This window comes from Malaclemys terrapin, chromosome 1 (assembly GCF_027887155.1).
Source record: "Malaclemys terrapin pileata isolate rMalTer1 chromosome 1, rMalTer1.hap1, whole genome shotgun sequence".
Lineage (NCBI taxonomy): Eukaryota > Metazoa > Chordata > Testudines > Emydidae > Malaclemys > Malaclemys terrapin.
Genome location: NC_071505.1, coordinates 100,276,577 through 100,294,921, shown reverse-complemented (window position 1 = coordinate 100,294,921; position 18,345 = coordinate 100,276,577). Strand labels below are relative to the sequence as shown.

The 18,345-nt window shown below is 40.7% G+C and overlaps 1 protein-coding gene across 2 annotated transcripts in view; it reads right to left on the bottom strand.

Moving 5' to 3' along the window:
• Nucleotides 1–18,345, bottom strand: part of LOC128839879 (uncharacterized) — a 225,220-nt gene that overhangs the window by 109,947 nt on the left and 96,928 nt on the right. For both annotated transcript variants that reach the window (XM_054033239.1, XM_054033247.1), the window contains exons 6-8: nt 10,540–10,704; nt 8,378–8,593; nt 3,118–3,218 (exon numbers count right to left, since the gene is read on the bottom strand). In XM_054033239.1, coding sequence (XP_053889214.1) covers nt 3,118–3,218; nt 8,378–8,593; nt 10,540–10,704 — 482 coding nt within the window. The remainder of the gene's footprint in view (nt 1–3,117; nt 3,219–8,377; nt 8,594–10,539; nt 10,705–18,345) is intronic.

Below are 18,345 nucleotides of genomic sequence, written 5' to 3'. Positions count from 1 at the left end.
TGCCGCTGTCCCTGGATCGGGAGGAGCAGTGGTGTCGGGAATGGTGCCGACCACGAGACCGTGATCCTGATACAGAGGAGCGGTACCGCCGGCAGCAGCTGCTCTGCGATCGACTCCAGCGGGCGGATCCACAATGGCGAGGTCCTGGCGATTGACGCCCAGGACTGCGGGAGCAGTGCCGCGGTGGGGTCCTGGAGCGAGACGAAGAACGGGAATGGCATCGACACCAGTATCGCGACGGGCTACGGTAGCCTCTCAGAGATGAAGACCTCCAGTGCCGTCTGTCTTGGTCTCGACGGGACCCACTTCCCTCGCAAGATCTACGGTCCCTCAAGGCGGAGCGGTGCCTGGAACCCCTGTCAGTCGAAACCCAGCCAGACAACCTGGTGGGGGTCAACGGGGACTGGCGCAGACTGCGCACGGGGCCATCGCTGAGTGGCGAACGGTGTCAGGAACATTCCCTCGACTGCAAATGATACCGACCAGGCAGCGACTGCGGAAATCCAAGCGGTCGCTTGCCTCTGGACTGGGGACCCAATAGTGGCGGTGCTCCTGGTACCGGCAGAGACATAACGTCCTGGGCCGCTTGCAGGGCCTCCAGCGTGGAGGGCACCTGGACATCTGGGGAAACCTGCGCCGAATGGACTGGGCTACTCCGCTCAACCTGAGTCGGAGGTCTGGAGGCCAACGGGGACTGAGAACTGCCCAACATGGGTCTAGTCTCTCCCCTGGTCTTGCTCCGGTGCCTCGGCGGAGAAGACCTCTTCTTAGCCTTCTTGGCATGCCCTGCGGACAGGAAGCGGTGCTGAGTGGTGGAAGGCACCGAAGGGTCGCCGCACACCAACACTGCGGTACCCAGTGCCGACTTGGAGCAGCATACCGGAGTCGGGGTCAATGTTCACTCCATCAGAATGGCTTGAAGCCAAATGTCCCTCTCCTTCTTGGTCCAAGGCTTGAAAGATCTGCCAATCTTGCAGCGATCGCTGAGATGGGTTTCCCCCAAACAGTGTAAACAGTCCGCGTGCGGGTCACTCACTGGCATCAGCCACCTGCAAGTGTCACACGACTTAAAGCCCTGGGCACGGGACATGCCCCGACCCGGGCGCACTAAACTAAACTAACACTAATCTAAATTACTTTAACTACAGGTACTACTAACTATGAACTAGTTCAAGAGGAAAGCTGCAGACAAGCCGGAGCAGAGCAGTTCCAATGCACCTTCACTAGCGGCAAGAAGGAACTGAGGGTGTGGGGAGTGTGCAGCACCCCTTATACCGTGCCATGGAGGCGCCACTCCAGGGTCACTAGGGGCGCTCCCCTATGGGTACTGCTAGGGGAAAAACTTCCGGCACCAGTGCACAAGGCAAGCACGCACACCTATTGTGGAATACACATGAGCAATCACTCGAGAAGAACTAGACTGAAACCATCAAACAGCTTCAGGTGTATGAGCAACAACTTTAGGCCACTGGTAGCCTTGGCCAGAATCCAAACAACAATCTAGAAACTAGGCTTTGTTTAATATAACTACGAATTTTTTCTTACATGGTTGTTTTTATAGTTAGCAGATCAGACTCTATCATTATATGGCTGCATTGTTCTTACACTTGTGGAAGTTGGGAAAAGCGCAGACATCTTAGTCTTCCAGGAAGAGCAGGAGTCAGGCTAACTCTAACTCTAATAAAGCGAGACTTTAAGGCAGGGCCTGGGCAAGTGGGAAAAACTGTGAGAGGTTATTTCAACCTTGTGTTAGATAAGAATGGAATGCAGACTGTAGCAGAAAATTGCTGAGAAAAGTAAGATATCAGGAAGGAATATGTATAAACAAAATGCAGCTGTTGATCATTACTGTATGTCACAAAAGGTATAAATGCTTGCCCTAATTGTATATCTGGCTGAGACCTGCCTCGGGAGGGAAAATCCCTGTCCATGCGCACTCTCCCCCTTGCAATTGCTTGAGAATAAACACTGCTTCTGACTTGCTGCAACCAACCTAAGAGTGAAGACTCATTATTCTTTCACACTCTTAACGTATGAAATGTTTTGGATCAGATACAGGAACCTAGTTAGAGCCTTTATCCACCTAAGGAAATTTTACTCAGTCTTTAATGTATTTCTCCTCACAACATCCCAGTGAGATAAGGAAACACTATTCTACAGATGGAAAATGAGGCACAGTAGAGCTAAATGACTTGTCCAAAGCACCTATGCTTGAGGTAGAACTAGACTCCAGCTCTCCCATACTCCAGACTAGGGCCCTAACAATCAGACCATCCATTTCTCTTGGGCAGGGCCAGCGCAACCCATTTGGCGACCTAGGCAGTTGCCTAGGGCGCTAACATTTGGGGGGCGGCGACCGCGGCGGCCAGCTCTTCGGCCACCCCGGTCGTCGGTGATATTTCGGGGGCGGGACCTTCCGCCGCCTCTGTCGGGGGTGGCATTTCGGGGGCGGGACCTTCCGCCGCATAGAGCGGCAAAAAAGCCGGCGGCGCTCCTGCTCTTGGGGCATAGATTTTCCTGCTCCAGATTAGCATCCAATCCTGCTCTGATCAGTCTGCATTTGTTTTTAGACATTTTTGGTTTAGACATTCGATGTTTGTGAATAAGAATTCCATATGCTCTATTAATGAATAGCTCCCACCATTTTTCTCATATACAGACTCATGGTTTGATTCGTTTTTCTTTTTTTTTTTTCTTTATTTGTGTGTTGGCTATATAATACATATCCCAATAAACATAATGCATATATGAATACATCATACTGGATCAACCTCAAATGAATATTTGATTTTGTTTTAATTTGCTTCCACATTGTTTGCTTGGGTCCTCAGGGCCTATGGGTGAGATGCAGTTGCATAATGGTTTGAGAGATGAGAATCTGATATTGATATTCCTATATTTATACAGAAGATGCAGGTGTTTTAAAGTATTTATGAAATTGCTTGACTGACTCTCATATAGAAGCCTATTGATAATAAGTTTAAGCTTTGCAGCTAGGGTATAAAATGATTATATTAACATTACTAACGGTCATGGATTTCATAAATCTTAAGAGAAAGGATGCATATGTCACATATAATGCATGAAAAAGTTGTTCTTTTACCGTGGATAACTTACCATTGTGTAGATACTCTGCTGATCAGCTATTCCATTATTTGAATAAGTATCTGATGTCTTGTTTTCTTTCAAGAAGGCAGGTGCAAGATGAAGCAGGAAACCTGCCAAGAAAGATGATAAATTGCTATTTGGTGCTGAGGACCAATGCTTAACATTAATGCAATGCTGCTAGCAATTAAAGCGGCTAGTATAGTATTAAGAAACTGGGAAGAAAATAATTTCTGATCCCAAGTGTAAGAGGTTCATTTCTTTAATTGTCATCATCTTTAGTACATATAAAATATTTGTTGAGATTGTCTGTTTGCAAACAAAATGAAATGAATAAAAAACCTATAATGCACAAGCCATTAATTTGTTACAATATGATTAACTGCTATTCCAGTGGGAGAGGAATCTTACAAACCGAAGCAAACAATTTTACAACAAAATTAAACAGAAAAATAATGGGAAAAAATTAAGGGCCATACGCGCACTGGGGAGCAATTATTCACTTGAGTAATCCAACTGACTTTTATGTACTTCACAATCTAGACTAAAGCAAGAGAGGTCTCAGAAAGAAGAGCCAGAGGTTCCCTATGTACTTTGCAATATTAAACTTGGGTTTGTTTAAACTAACTTCAAAAAGGATCCCGTGCAATTTCCGTATTTTATGTTGGTTCAACGAAGAGGGGGAAATCCAACATGTTGTTCAAAACTTTTAAGTTCAGTATTGTAAGAACCAAAAGCTAATGAGGTGGAGCTGCCAGGCTTTTTGTTTGATCAGCTATAACCACCCATGTCCTAAGAGATTCTGGATCCGGGTGGCTTTCTGAAAGAAACATGATTCCATCGATTTTATAAATTGTGTTAAAATTCATTAAACAAATTAAAATAAAAATCAAGAAAACACATAATCAAACCTAAGCCATTGTTAATACTAAGCTAAACTAAAATAATACCATACAACCGTCAACTCAATATCAAACCAAGGTCCAATTAAAAAAATCAACAAGTTAGTCACAGTGCTGGAATGGAATTAAATCATCAAATTAATTCTAAAAATAATCAATCCTTACAGATTCTAAAGGGGATTCCAAGAGGGCATCTGTCCATTTGGTTATAAATCCCAAATGAAGAATATTACAAAAGTTCATCGTATCTGTTACTTGGAGCTGGTTAAATGTCTTAATATTGGAACCAAATTATTATCTAATGTCTGAACCATAACCTCAGAGCTAATTATAAAGCTTCCAACTTAGAATTCTATTCTTGGGTGCTAATAGCCCCTGCACCCCCCACCCCACATCCAACAGAAAAATAAAACAGACTTTAACACAATACTCTCAATAAGCAGAAGTTTAACAACTATTATCTACCTTATGTTACAGGTAAGGATGTCGAGTCACCCAGGACTATTAAACACAGACCACACTTTAGTAAGTATCTTTATGAGATGATATTTAGGGATTTCTACCTGGGACCTTCCCTATGTGCACTCTATGGGTTTTTACAGACACACATGCACACACTTTCAGACCTTCAATATAAAGAATATAAAAAAGCTGGGATGTCTCCCAGCTAATAAAAACAAAAGAAAACTGTAGCAGGGTGGACACCCGCTCCTGCCCTGAAGGGCTTGAAATCAGCCCTGAAAGAGGGCTGCAGTGGTAAAAGCATCCCTGGAGAGGGCTGCAGCTCTAAAAGCTGGGCTGATTGAGGAAGCAGCCACAATTGAGCCACACCCCAATCAGGCCACAGCTGGCCTGTATAAAAAGGCTGGGAGCCAGGAGCTCAGCAGTCTCTCTCTGCGTTCAGAGAGAGAAGAGCCTGGCTGCAGGGAGCTTAACCAGGTATCTGGAGTGGAGCAGGACTGGGGAAAGGTCAAGGGAGCTCCGGCCTTGGAAAGCCCCAGGCTGCAGGCCTGGTAAGGCCTATTAGGTACTGGGTTGCAGGGGGCAGCCCACGGGTAGCCAGAGGCAGCAGGTCCAAACCCCTTGCCTGTGATGAGTGGCTGATACTGCAGTCTGCCCCAGTGAACGGGGGCTAGATGGAGACAGCAGTAGCCAAGACTGAGGTGAAGTGGGGATAGTGGGTGGGGGTTCCCCTGGGAGGGGGAGACCCAGAGCTGTGAGGGGTTACTGCCAGGGCGCAGCACCCCAGACAACAGAGCACCGGGTCTGGGAGGGACACGGGGGCCAAGCAGCAGTGGGACACCAGCTGCAGAGTGCGCTCCAAGGCTGGAAACAAGCTAATTCCTGAGACGAGCAGCAGGAGGCGCTGCAGGGGTGAGTCCCGCATGCTTACACAAACATAGAAAAAAGGAAAACTAAGACACTAAACTGGGGGTTCTCAAACTCTTCAGCTCTTGCAGTCTTCTGGACTCTCGTAGAATAGGACCTGGAACTGTGGTCAAGGAGCCAGACAGTGACATTCTGCTGACACAGTGCTTCTCACTAGCAGCTCTTCTTTGGGTGCCGGGAGACTGGTCAAAAGCTGGTGTGGCCTGTATGTTTATGTCTTGATTTCCTCTGCCCAACATGGCTGGAATTCTGGAATATTGTTGCCAGACCGGAAAGGCTTGGCTTAAAATCGTTATTTCTTTGTTGGATGCGGAGTGGGGGAGCGGCTATTAGTCAGCACCCAAAAATAGAATTCTATGTAGGAAACTTTATAATTAACTCTCAGGTTATGGTTCAGACATGTATGGTTTGCTATCTTTGCTTACTTCTTCTTGCAGCACTTCCCTCCAAGGCCATCAGACAAATCAGGTGTGAGGCAATTTTAAGTGAAGTTCTGTTTGAAACAGCAATTTTTAAAAATATTCAGTGTTTTACATACCACAGATATTGTAAGTCTGTGATGCTCCAAAATTCCAGATGCACAATACCATTTTTGAGGATGTTGGCACGGTCTTATGCAGGTGAACAGGTCGTGAGATGACATTGTGTCACCAGTTTGCAGAAAGTTTGATACAAAAATCTTATTTTTGGGATGGGGGGAAGAATTGCTAGGGTTCTTTTTCAACAACTAGTCACTCAACATTCATCCATCAGCAAAATTAAAAATAATTTGACTTATGATCAATGTCATCATTCTTCTCACAAACAAGACCATTTACAGCAATCTTTCTATTTTGGAACTGGGCTATGTGTCAAACAGGTTATCTTGTGGAATCTTTATCTTGATAGAGAAAAGTGGCTTTAAGACCTATCAAGATGAAATCCATTTTAGAAATATAATTTTTTAAAATGTATAAGGTCTTTAATTCCCCTATATGCTATTTCTCTCACAGTACACCCAGAGTAATGCAAGTCTTTTAGAATTAATAAGGCAAAGTTGTGTTCTTTTTAATCTTCTCCACAGTTACTTCCGAACTACAAGCCAGATCATGGAGGCAAAGGAAGGCTGTGAGATGGGAAGTTGGCTCAAGATTTGTTGATTTTCCATGTTTTATATCCTTCTGCAAGTTCTAATCTTTAAAAAATTATTTTTGCAAATGTGGATGACTTCTCAGCTTTATTAATAACATGTGCAATGTTTGTGCCCATGTCTCAATTTATCTTTACTATAACAAATTTCCTCTTTGCAGCTGTGACTTTATCAGGATTATTTTGTTTTATCACACAGCGTGGACAATAAGAAACCAAAGCCAGCAAAAGAATTCAAAATACATATCAAGCCAGTGACATAGCAAGACACATTTTAGAGCAGAAGCCCTAAGGGAGAAAATAAGAGTAGGAAGAGATGTCAGAGAAGACATGCCACTGTGCTAGCACTTTAAGTTACTGTAATTATCTGGCGCATGTATAATGTTCACTGAAAATGATAACAACATAGACAAGGTAATTTATCAGTGTAGAGGAGGTGCAAATTCTAGTATTTTTGTGTTACACTCACACAACTCCATAACGTCACTAGGATTGTACAAGTATAACTGAGGGAAGAATCTAGCCCTAAAATAGGTTGTTATTTTTTTCAGTTCTCAGTGTTTTAGATTTAAAGAGAGAATTGTAAATATTCTGCCATTATAAAAAATACATGTTCCTTAATATCAATACAAAGGCAGTAGTGATAAAGGCATTAATGGCCTCATCCTACAAAGTCTTATTACTAAGTGTAGTGACTACACATGGTGGTTACGAAGTTTTTGTGGGATTGGGCCTTTAATGGGATGGGATCATTGGTATGAAGTCAGGTTATGAGCCTAAACATGACAGGTAAGCCATGCACTCAGAAAAAAGACACTTCCTCTGCCCTGTCTCTCCACCTCTCACCATTCCTCACGCCTATCTCTGGCTGGAGGAAAAGGGGAACAGCTAGGACACTCTTGCAGCTGCATGTTTGGCCCCTTGGGGCTCTCAGATTGATCTAACTCAATGCAAGTGAACTGGCCCTATAGAGGCTCTACCACAATTGGGGAAGTACAAAGTTGAGATTTACCACCTTAGCACACTGCTCCCTGAGCAGCACTGCCCTCCCACTCAACCCCGTACCCAGCATATGGCCCTTTGTCATCTGTCCTTTATTCATTTTCTAATCCATAAGAATACTTTACTTCTCACTTCATGACCACTTAGTACTCTCCGATAAGAGACTTTTCCTTTGGCCTTTAGGAAGTGCACACAAATTACACTTCTACTCCGATATAACGCTGTCCTTGGGAGCCAAACAATCTTACTGCGTTATAGGTGAAACTGTGTTATATGGAACTTGCTTTGATCCGCCGGAGTGTGCAGCCCTGCCGCCCCCCCCCCCCCCCCCCCCCCCCCCGAGCACTGCTTTACCGCATTATATCCGAATTCATGTTATATCGGGTCGCGTTATATCGGGGTAGAGGTGTATGTCAAATGGTCCTCTTCTATCCACCACTTTGCTAACACGCTCAAAGGATTCAAATAGATAAGAGAGACATGATTTTCTTTTGCCAAAGTCATAACCACACTCTGTTTTCATTTCTCTTTTTTCCTTTTGCGGTATACTTCTGTGATTCTAAATAGCTTCCATATTGAGTCCAAGGTTTTTAATTTCTCTCTTTCTCTCTTTTTTGTTTAATGTTTCCATGTAGGGTTTCCTTGATTAGCTTATTCATTTTCATTTAAGTCTCTTTTCTAAAATTTAGTTTGCACCAGGGTAATGTTCAGGAAGACGGTTGAGCCAGTTTTCCCGCTGCTTTGTGCTGCTAGAGAATTGGGTTCAGGGGGTTTCTTTGGAAAATATACTAGTGACTGGCTTGAACTCATTATTTGCTATAAAGCCTGTTTTAATTTAAATCTCTCCTTACCATTGGCATCTAGGGCTGCAGATCCAATATTTTTCATCTTATATTCCAAAACGTCTTCTGACGCATTGCACCATTCTTCCACATCATTCTGAATACCTTCATGTTGGCCTGTCTTTTCCCAACTCTGGTGATCCAACAAGGAAAGCCTGATTTCAGCTAGTGATTCATCTTCACTTACACATCCAATGTTCAAAGACGCAACCCTTTTAGAAAGTTCTGTTGCAACACAAGAAAACATTACTCTTATAAGTTACACTGACTAGGTCTGAAAGGGGTATGTGAAGCATCTTATTAAAGTGAATTCACTTGAAAAATCACAATAGCATGAGGGAGAAGTTAAACTCTAGGAATAGTTAATATAATTATGAATAATATCAATTCTGTCCTTGATTCCTAAGATTGAAAGACCAAGAAATATGTGATGAAGCACATTCTCAATACCCCCTTATATGAAAAGGAAATATGAAAATTAAACATCATGAGTCTGATTCTTCATTGCTTTGCATGCCTGTGTAGTCATTTGTGATGTATGGGAAACAGGTGTAAGAAGCTACCAAATCAAAAATCCTCCACTCAATCACAATAATGGCAGCACAAACAGTGGTAAAGTTAGCACCACTTCTCACAGGGGTAAGTGATGACCCAAGCTACAAGTCAGAGGTGAATCATCAGGCCCTAGGACTGCTTTAACTATACTCTATATTTTACAGATTTATGTTGTTGTTGTTGAATTAAAAAAAATGTTACACTTTTGGAAAATATTTGAAACATTCATCAACCAACCTCCAGATTATCTGCTGTGATCCTAGTCTTCCAGCATCAACATAAATGTATTTCAAACTAAAGTTTGTCTCAGTTAGAATGATTATTGGACCTGATTCTGCATTCATTGAAGTAAATGGCAAAACTCTTATTGGACTTCAGTGAGAACAGAATCAAATCTGCTATCTGTATGAGTTAGAGAATAAGGAACGTATTCATCAGTCTGTACTTATCCATCAGTGCGTAAGCAGCCTCTCTGACATCAGTGAACTACTTCCAAAAGTACAGACTGGGAATTAGATTCTAAGGAGTGAAGTCTTTTTGGTGTTTTAACATCAAGATCATGACACCTTGAACCAGAAACATATTGTTACCCTTTTTGAACCTGAGCTGCTACTCAAAGTTCAGGGCCCTGAGGATGTCCTTGTCTATTGATGATAGACTCTGATATAATTTCTTTGATGCAGCCTTCTTTATTTACAAAGAACATACAAAGTCCTGCTTCTCTGAATGCAAGAGGCACCAAAAGCAAAAGGAGCCATTACTTAGTTAACTTTCATATGAGTGCATTTGAATATAGGGGCAGAGGGGCGATCTTACAGCTGGACAATCTATTAGAAGTCTGGTATGCTGAAGAAGGATAGATTTAATCACATGCTTAAAGTTAATCTTGTGCTTAAGTGCTCTGCTGAACTGGGGTCACAAGTTATGAGTAAGGGGAGTCAGGAGCTGTCATTTATGTAAATTATGCTGATAATTATGTATCTTTTCACAGACATGATAAATGAGATTAAAAATGCCTTGGTCCATCCTCTTTGTTTGTATTTTGTCGTGTAGCAATGAATTTTGTTGGCTACCTGCCTTGTTAAATACAGTATCTGAATTCATGCATGCATATTCTGATGCCTTCTTTTAGGGGATTTCATTATTAAGTATTATTATTACAGAACACTGACATCCTTAGAAAAAGCAGAACCATATTTTGGGTAATTCTGAACATACCTGAACATTCTGAGTGCAAAATTCCCAGAAAAGATCTAGATTGACAATGCTCTGCTCACATGCTTACCATTCAGCAAATGCTGAAGTGCTTCGCTGGACAGGGGTTTAAGTTGTGGTCTCAATTAAAACAAATATTCTCAGCAATTTGGAAAATCATGCTATATAGGGCCTGATCCAAAGCCCATTAAGTGAGTGATAAGATGCTCATCAATTTCATTGGGTTTTGAATCAGCCCCCTATTTAGATACATAAATATGGATTTATGAGCCTAACTTTATGCTCTCATTTTTAAAAGTTTTTAGCCAAAATGTTTTGTCATAAGCATTTGTAGAGTGCTGTGTACATTTATATTAATACACAAAAGGGGAAAAAATCAGGAATCAGATAGGAAAACCAACCTGAGAGATCTGATAAGTCTTCCTCAGAGGAGTTCCCTTCATCGTGCTGAGACAAAGAGCAGCCTGTTTGTGGATTAATTCCTTCAAGTTCATTGAATGCATCTTGTGTACCATTGCTAAGTTTGGATGTCTGAGATCTGACCTCACATGTAGTATCCGAGCATGCTAAAATATACAGGAAAATGAAAGTAGATTAAAGATTTCAAGAAAAGCTTGTTTCATTTCTTTTTAATCAAGACATTTGTATTAATTAGGTTTCACAGAACAATCTTTAAAAAAAAAATCAAAAACTTTGGGTCTGAAAGTAGCTGACAGTGTCCAAACTGATCCTGCAGCCTTTCTGCACACCCAACTCCGGACAATGGCACTGGCCTAAAAAATTGCTCCTCCCAAGAGAGGGGAAGTTAGTTTTTCAAAACGTACTCTTGGCCCCCTTTCCCGACCTTGACTGTCTCCTTCTCTCTTTTTTTGGGCCTGGAGGTGCTCCCATACACAGGCAGCAACAAGTTAGTGGCTTCTAATATGATGCCAGGACAAAATAATCTTGCAGCAATCTGTTCCCTTGGGTCATTTTGCATCCTGGCTGGCTGAAGTGATCCCTAGGGAGTGCGTTGCCCTGGGGATTGTTCTCTTCATTGGGCCAGTGACTTATCATAATATCTTCTTCCCTCCCTTGGAACCGCAGAAAGAAATCTGCTGTATGTGGCCAGCAGAACAAGGATATCATTTGTCTGGTGGGAACGACTGGACACCCTTTTTGCCCCTGCACTTACTTCCTCTTGGCCTTCTGCCTATTCCCTAGTCATGGCAATCCCCAATGCTGGGGGCAAAGAAGAGAGCCACATTTCAAAACCAGAGCCACGGATTCCGCACTCCTGCTCTACTGGAGAGAACGCCACGCCTACTCAAGTGTTGTCTCTCTGGGTCTCATCTGTAGCCCAGGGAAGTCAATGGAAAGGCTCCCATTGATTTTAATGGGCTTTGGATCATGTTCTATGTCATCGCTTCTAGTGACTTCTTCAAAGATGATATAAAGCTTGGTACTACTCGAGCTAGTGGAGATCCTTCTTTAGCTCAAGGGGTAGGTGTAAGGACTCAGGAGTTAGGTTAGCTGGAGAGAAAGCAAGGCACTTTTAACAGCTGGAATAGTTGCTCAGTTTGAATCTGCTCAGGATTCTGGAACCATCTAGTTCACGTTGGACATGCTCAAAGGATTAACATGCATATTACCATAGTCAACTCCCACAGTAGCAGCTTTACATTCTCCAATTTGCATCCTGTCCCACATGATAGTAACATACGATCAGTCCTTACATTTAGGGGCCTGCGCTTTTGGAACAGAAGGTACAGAGTTCTATCTCCATTGACAACCGTGAAGTCTATATGGCTAGGGCAAGCAAAATAGTTGACAGCCATGAAGTTTATACAGACAGTGAATTGTTAGCATGAACGTATTATGAGGCATCAGCAGGCTATGAAAAATCTTTGAAGATTTTGTGAGTAGGTCTGCATTAAAAGGGCAGTTGCTTTTATTTTACTGAAGCTAGCCCTATTGAAATTTCAGATGCAGATGCTGATCATGTAATAATAGCTAGCTCTTTCATGACTATAAGGGGGCTGCTGCTATGTGTATATTGCACTCCTGTGAAAAAGGCATTGGCCCCCTTCAAATTGTTCAGCTATGAGTGGCTTCATACAATGAAAGGAAAGCCCTAAGACAGAACATGATGCATGTTGTCCCAAGAAATTCTTGTTCTTCATGTCCCTTGGCCTAATTATCTCAACTACAAAAACAGCCTATAAGTAAATTCTCAGCACTCCATTTGGTCCTTAGTTGAAAAAAGTCAAAGATCTTAAAATCAGATTATCACATGATACCTACTGATTATAGTTGGTGCTAGTAGCTACACCTACAGTTAAGATTGCCCAACACACCGTACTGCAAGATCCTGTTTTCAGTTGCTTACAGCTTTATCAAATTGTATCAGTTTGGTCTGGAATTCAGTCATTTCCAAGAACAAAGTTAAAGGAAAATATGTTGTTTTGTGCATTTAAAGAAAATATCTTGTGACCATTTCATTGCGTTCTAGCACCTCCAAACACTGAAGCAGGGACTTGAAACTTGGAAAGATGTGGCCTTTTTGTCAAAATTGTGTCTTATTATTCCTGTGGAGAAACTGCACAAAATTGGCAAAGAGATAAGCCTTTGAAAATGTAAGTTTGCATACGCTCAATAGAGGCTTGCTAGAGTTTGTCAGCTAAATTCTCTGAAGATTCCATCTGTGCTGAGCATGGGCAGGGGGGCAGGACGTTCCCTGCAATTGCTTCTCCAAGCATCCAGGAGGCCACTTTGGCACCAGGCACCAGAACTGAGAGCATGAAGATGCTCTTTCTTGTAGTCTCAATGCTGCCCCTGCTGGCTCCCAGGTAGCATGGAGGAGGAAGACAACAGCCTACTTCACAACACAACCCTAATTCATCCCCAGAGTAGGTCCATCCTGTTCACTGAATGAGGTATAGGTCCTGTGGAAAAAAGTATGTGATCATGTAATTAAAGACTATATCATAATGCATACACCCAAGGGGGCTAGATTAAGCAAATTTAATTTTGGCATTTCCTACCTTTTGAGTGCTTGACTTGGCAACCTTAATATTCTTTTAATGTTGTTTTTATGTGTAAAATAGCCACAGTATATATATATGTCCCTTTAAGATTATCACACCTACATAGAGGAAAATAAATTTTCCTCTATATAGGTGTGATAATCTTAAAGGGACATATATTAAAATCATATATTTAAAAATATATCCCTACTTCTGTTACAAATAACATCTTTTGTTATCAAAACAAAGAATTTTTACAAATCTTATTTATACAGAACCTAACTTTGGGGCAAGTTTGACAAGTCTTTTTGTATATATATTATCTCTCTGCACTCTGTTTCTAAATCTGGACCTTATCTTCGGCCATTAGTTTTAAAGTCAATTAAGGGTTAAAACACACTATAAAACCTCCATGCACATCAGCTGAGGGACAGTCATTTGATAATGGTTGTGTTCTGACACAATTTAAATATATATGATCAAAAGTAAAAAGCAAGAAACATATTCTGTATTATCATTACACTGACGGCTTCATCTAATTATTAGCCAGTACCTGAACAGATTTGCAGTCAAGATTAGCAGAAACATGTAGGCAGAGAAGATAATCTGCATGAACGATAGTACTTTTAGAATAACAGAGTTACTAAAAAATGAGACGTTGCACCTTGTTTTCATGACTTACTTTCAAAAGCTGGATTTCCAATATAAAATGGAATTAATAAAGGAAGTTACTGAATGGGGACAAAATGGCCAGCTATTCCAAGGAATCATTTACTAAAAACTAACCTAAATTCTGTTGGGACTATTCTGTGACTCTGATTCAGGACAGTAGTTAAGCATGTGCTCAACTTTAAGCCAGTACTTTAGTCATGTTTGGATGTTTTTCTTCAAGATTGGATGTTTTTCTAAACAATATACTCTACGAATTATTTGGAGGAAATAGCCTGTACTATACAGGAGGTTAGACTAGATGATCACAATGGTCCCTTCTGGCCTTGGAATCTCTGTTTAAGTGCTATCCTGGATAGGAATGCTTTCCTGAATTGTAGCCTACGTTAGTAAACTGTAACAAGTATCTTGTAACCATTTTCATGATCAAAACCAAATGAAGAAACAAATTTCATCAAATCAGATGAAGTAAAATGGCTTCTAATGTAATAAATGCTCTGTTCATTACATACCATCATGTTAGCTACACCTTTTTACTATCAACATTTAAAAAAATGTTTCAAATGAGTGTACTTATGTATGTTGAGATATTATGACAAAGATTTTTAAAAAATGAACTCTGAACGTAAGTCTCCAAAATCCATATTTAAGAGACTAAATAATTGGTCTGATTTCCAAAGGCACTGGGCACCCGGAAATTTCCACTGAAGCCAATGGCAGCTGCTAGATGCTCGCACTTTTGTAAATCAGCCCATTTATTTAGTCACCTAAGTATGGATTTTGGAGAATTAACTTCAGGGGCCCATTTTTGAAAATCTTGGCCTAGTCCTTTTAAATCACAATGTACAGGCCAAAAAGAGCAAAATTTAGCCCTAAAAATTAAAAGACATAAAATTTCAAATTTGTAAAGCCACAGCAAACACAAATATATGGGTAACAGAACAAGATAGAAAGCATACTAACCTGCATGAGTCCCAACGTCATCTCTGGATCACCAGTGTAACACAGCATTATTATTTGTACTGAGGTAGTGGCTAGCAGACCCCAGTCCCATTGCACTAGTAATATATAAATACATGTGTAATGTGGCAAGACACCTGTTGTGACAGATAAATAATAATAATGAAGCAAAATCTCTTTGCAAGGGAAAAAAGCCATATGAAGCTTTGGATTCAGAATAGCTTCTTACTTAGTCTATAATCACTTTTGATTTAGTGATGGCACTGTTCATTTTAGCCCCTATGTTGTTACTAATCTGAAGATGTGGAAAGCTAGAACTTTTCTGCTCTAAAGAGCAGTGAATCTGTCTTTTCCAATCAGATATAGTTAGTACAAGTCATAGATGAGATTATGAAATGCTTTTATTTAGGGTCATGCTTTTTGAATGTATGCTAACTTTCTCTATTAACATTATCATTTTTCTGAGTTATAACTGTTGGTTATCATTATCAAAAGGTCAGGAGAGAGGTCTGTGGCACCGCTGTTTGCCTTCACATCTGGGTTAGCAACATGTATGCAAAAGACCTTTAGAAAAAGCGAGAGAGTGAGATAGAAAGAAGGAACGGAAGGCATCACCACACTAAATGAAAAGCAAACAATATGCATATCAGCATCCTAAGGAACCATACCACTCTGCTGGGAAAAGCCAAGACAAAAGAATTATCTGACAACAATTCAAAGCATATTGCACCTGTCAAAATGTCTGTCATCTTCTATAGAAATGCACCATTCTAAAGGAGAAAAGGGAAACTCTAGCAAAGTCACTCAGAAACAACAGACCACTTTGTCTCTTTCCTTCCAGCCAACTCCTCCAACTGAAAGCCATTTAACTCAATGCTAAAGATTGCCTGGAAGGACCAGACAATAGGAAGTTCTCTTTCATTGTCAAGGACAGTTACACTTTGAAGATGATGCTCAAAAGGGGTTAAAATGGGTCAACAAGCAATTGTTGGTCCTATCCAAGGAAATGTGAACAGAACATTGTTAAAGCTACCAAAAAAAAAATCTATCTAAAAGAACACATCTTTAAACTAGGGGAGGTGTGGGAAGGGGGTGGGGAACCAACACATGATACTGATTTAATCACAAAGAGAAATTAAGATAAAAAATCAATAGCGCAAATGGATTAATGGGGAGTTTTGGTCTAGGAATTGCAATTGCTAGCTATATGCACCCAAGTTGCAGAAAAGGTGAGGAAAAACAGGAGGCAAACAACGGAAAAAGAGGAAAAACTAATTATAAACTGACAACATTTTTACCTTGATGAGATGTGAATCTTCAGGAAAGCCTCATTTTATATTGCATGTTAGTTAACTACATGGAAACAGGATTTCATTAGCATTGTACTTGATTTAATTTATTTACCAATTACTTAATCTAAAAACAAAACAGAAAGCCAGCTCCTTGCCTTGTTAATATTTTTATAGCTTTAGCGAGGTGAACCTCGATGTTTTTGATTTCAAGCCTATGGAGAAAATAATAAATGCTTCTCACTTAACGAGGTTTTAAAGGTAACTCATGACTTTAAATCCTAAATTAAATCTTTTGTAAGGCAAAAAAGTAACTTTATGCTATCCCACTTACCTAAAAACAATTATTATTTAGGATTATTTATTGTTATTAATGGAACCCTTGTTCTTCTGCTTCTCTCTTCTGGTCTATTTCTGGCATTTACTTGGAGCACCATGTATGAATATAGGCACTGATCCTGCAAACACTTTAGTTCAACGCTACTACTCACTGTAAAGTTACTCACTTGTATCAATGTTTGCAGCACTGAGGTCTTAGATTGTAAACTCCTTAGGGAGGGGAACATGCATGAAATCTTGGCTCCATTGAAGTCAATGGTAAAACTCCCATCAACTTCATTGGGACCCCATATATTTATATGTTTTTATAAAGAACCTAACACAATTGTCAGTTCCAAAATGTTCATCACCATGATAGTTTCACATACTTTATGAAAAATGTAACATTTCTCTGCTTTTACTTCATTTCAGTACTTCAGGCATAATGACAATAAGAATAGAACATACGTGTATCTGAATTAGAGGGGATATACATTGAAACAGCAGATCAAGCCATCCCAGAGTGTTGGAAAAGTTTGGATATGGAGCTGGATGTGAACTCCCTAAGGATGTTGGAGTGTGTGCAGGTATGGAGCCAGATTCTCAGGTAGTGTAAATCGCACTAGCTCCTAAAGGCCATGGAGCTATGTCAATTTCAAGAAGGCAGACTTTAGTAAACTCAGGGAGTTGATAGGTCAGATCCCATGGGCAGCGTGTCTAGGGGAAAACAACAGCTCAAGATAGCTGGCAGTTTGTCAAAGAGACATTTTTAAGGGCACAAGAGCAAAACTATCTCACTGCGTAGGAAAGATACGAAGTATGGCAAGAGACCACCCTGGCTGAACCAAAAGACCTTTAATGATCTGAAACACAAAAAAGAGTCTTACAAAAAGTGGAAAAAAGGTCAAATTATGAAGGATAAACAAATTATAAATTATAAATTATAAACAAACAACACAAGCATGTATGGACAAAGTTAGAAAGGCCAAGGCACAAAATGAGATTATCTAGCTAGAGACATAAAGGGTAACAAGAAAACATTCTACAAATAGAATTCTACAAATAGAAGCAAAAGACTAAAGACAGGATAGGCTCATTACTCAATAAAGGGGGAAAAACAATAACAGAAAATGTGGAAATGGTGGAAGTGCTAAGTGCCTTTTTTGTTTCAGTTTTCACCAAAAAGGTTAGTAGCGATCAGACATCTAACACAGTGAACGCCAGTGTATGTGGGGTAGGATCTGAGGCTAAAATAGGGAAAGAACAAGTTAAAAATTATACTGACAAATTAGATGTCTTCAAGTTGGCAGGGCCTGATGAAATACATCCTAGAATACTCAAAGAGCTGACTGAGGATATATCTGAGCCATAGCAATTATCTTTGAAAACTCATGGAATACAGAAGAAATTCCAGAGGACTGGAAAAGGGCAAATACAGTGCAAATCTATAAAAAGGGAAATAAGGACAACCAGGGGAATTACTGACCATTCAGCTTAACTTCAGTACCCCGAAAGATAATGGAGTAAATAATCAAGCAATCAATTTGCAAACACCTAGAAGACAATAAGGTGATAAGTAACAGTCAACATGGATTTGTCTAGAACAAATCATGTCAAACCAAGCTAATAGCTTTCTTTGACAGGGTAACAAGCCTTGTGGATGGGGGAAGCAGCAGATGTGGTATATATTGACTTTAGTAAGGCTTTTGATATTGTCTCGCGTAACATTTTCATAAACAAACTAGAGAAAGATACCTTAGATGGAGCTACTATAAGTTGTTGGAAAACCGTTCCCAGAGAGTAGTTATCAGTGATTCAGTCAAACTTGAAGGGCATATCGAGTGGCATCCTGCAGGGACTAGGTCTGGGTCTGGGTCTGGTCAGTATCTTCATCAATGATTTAGATAATGGCATAGAGAATACACTTATAAAGTTTGCGGACAATACCAAGTTGGGAGGGGTTGCA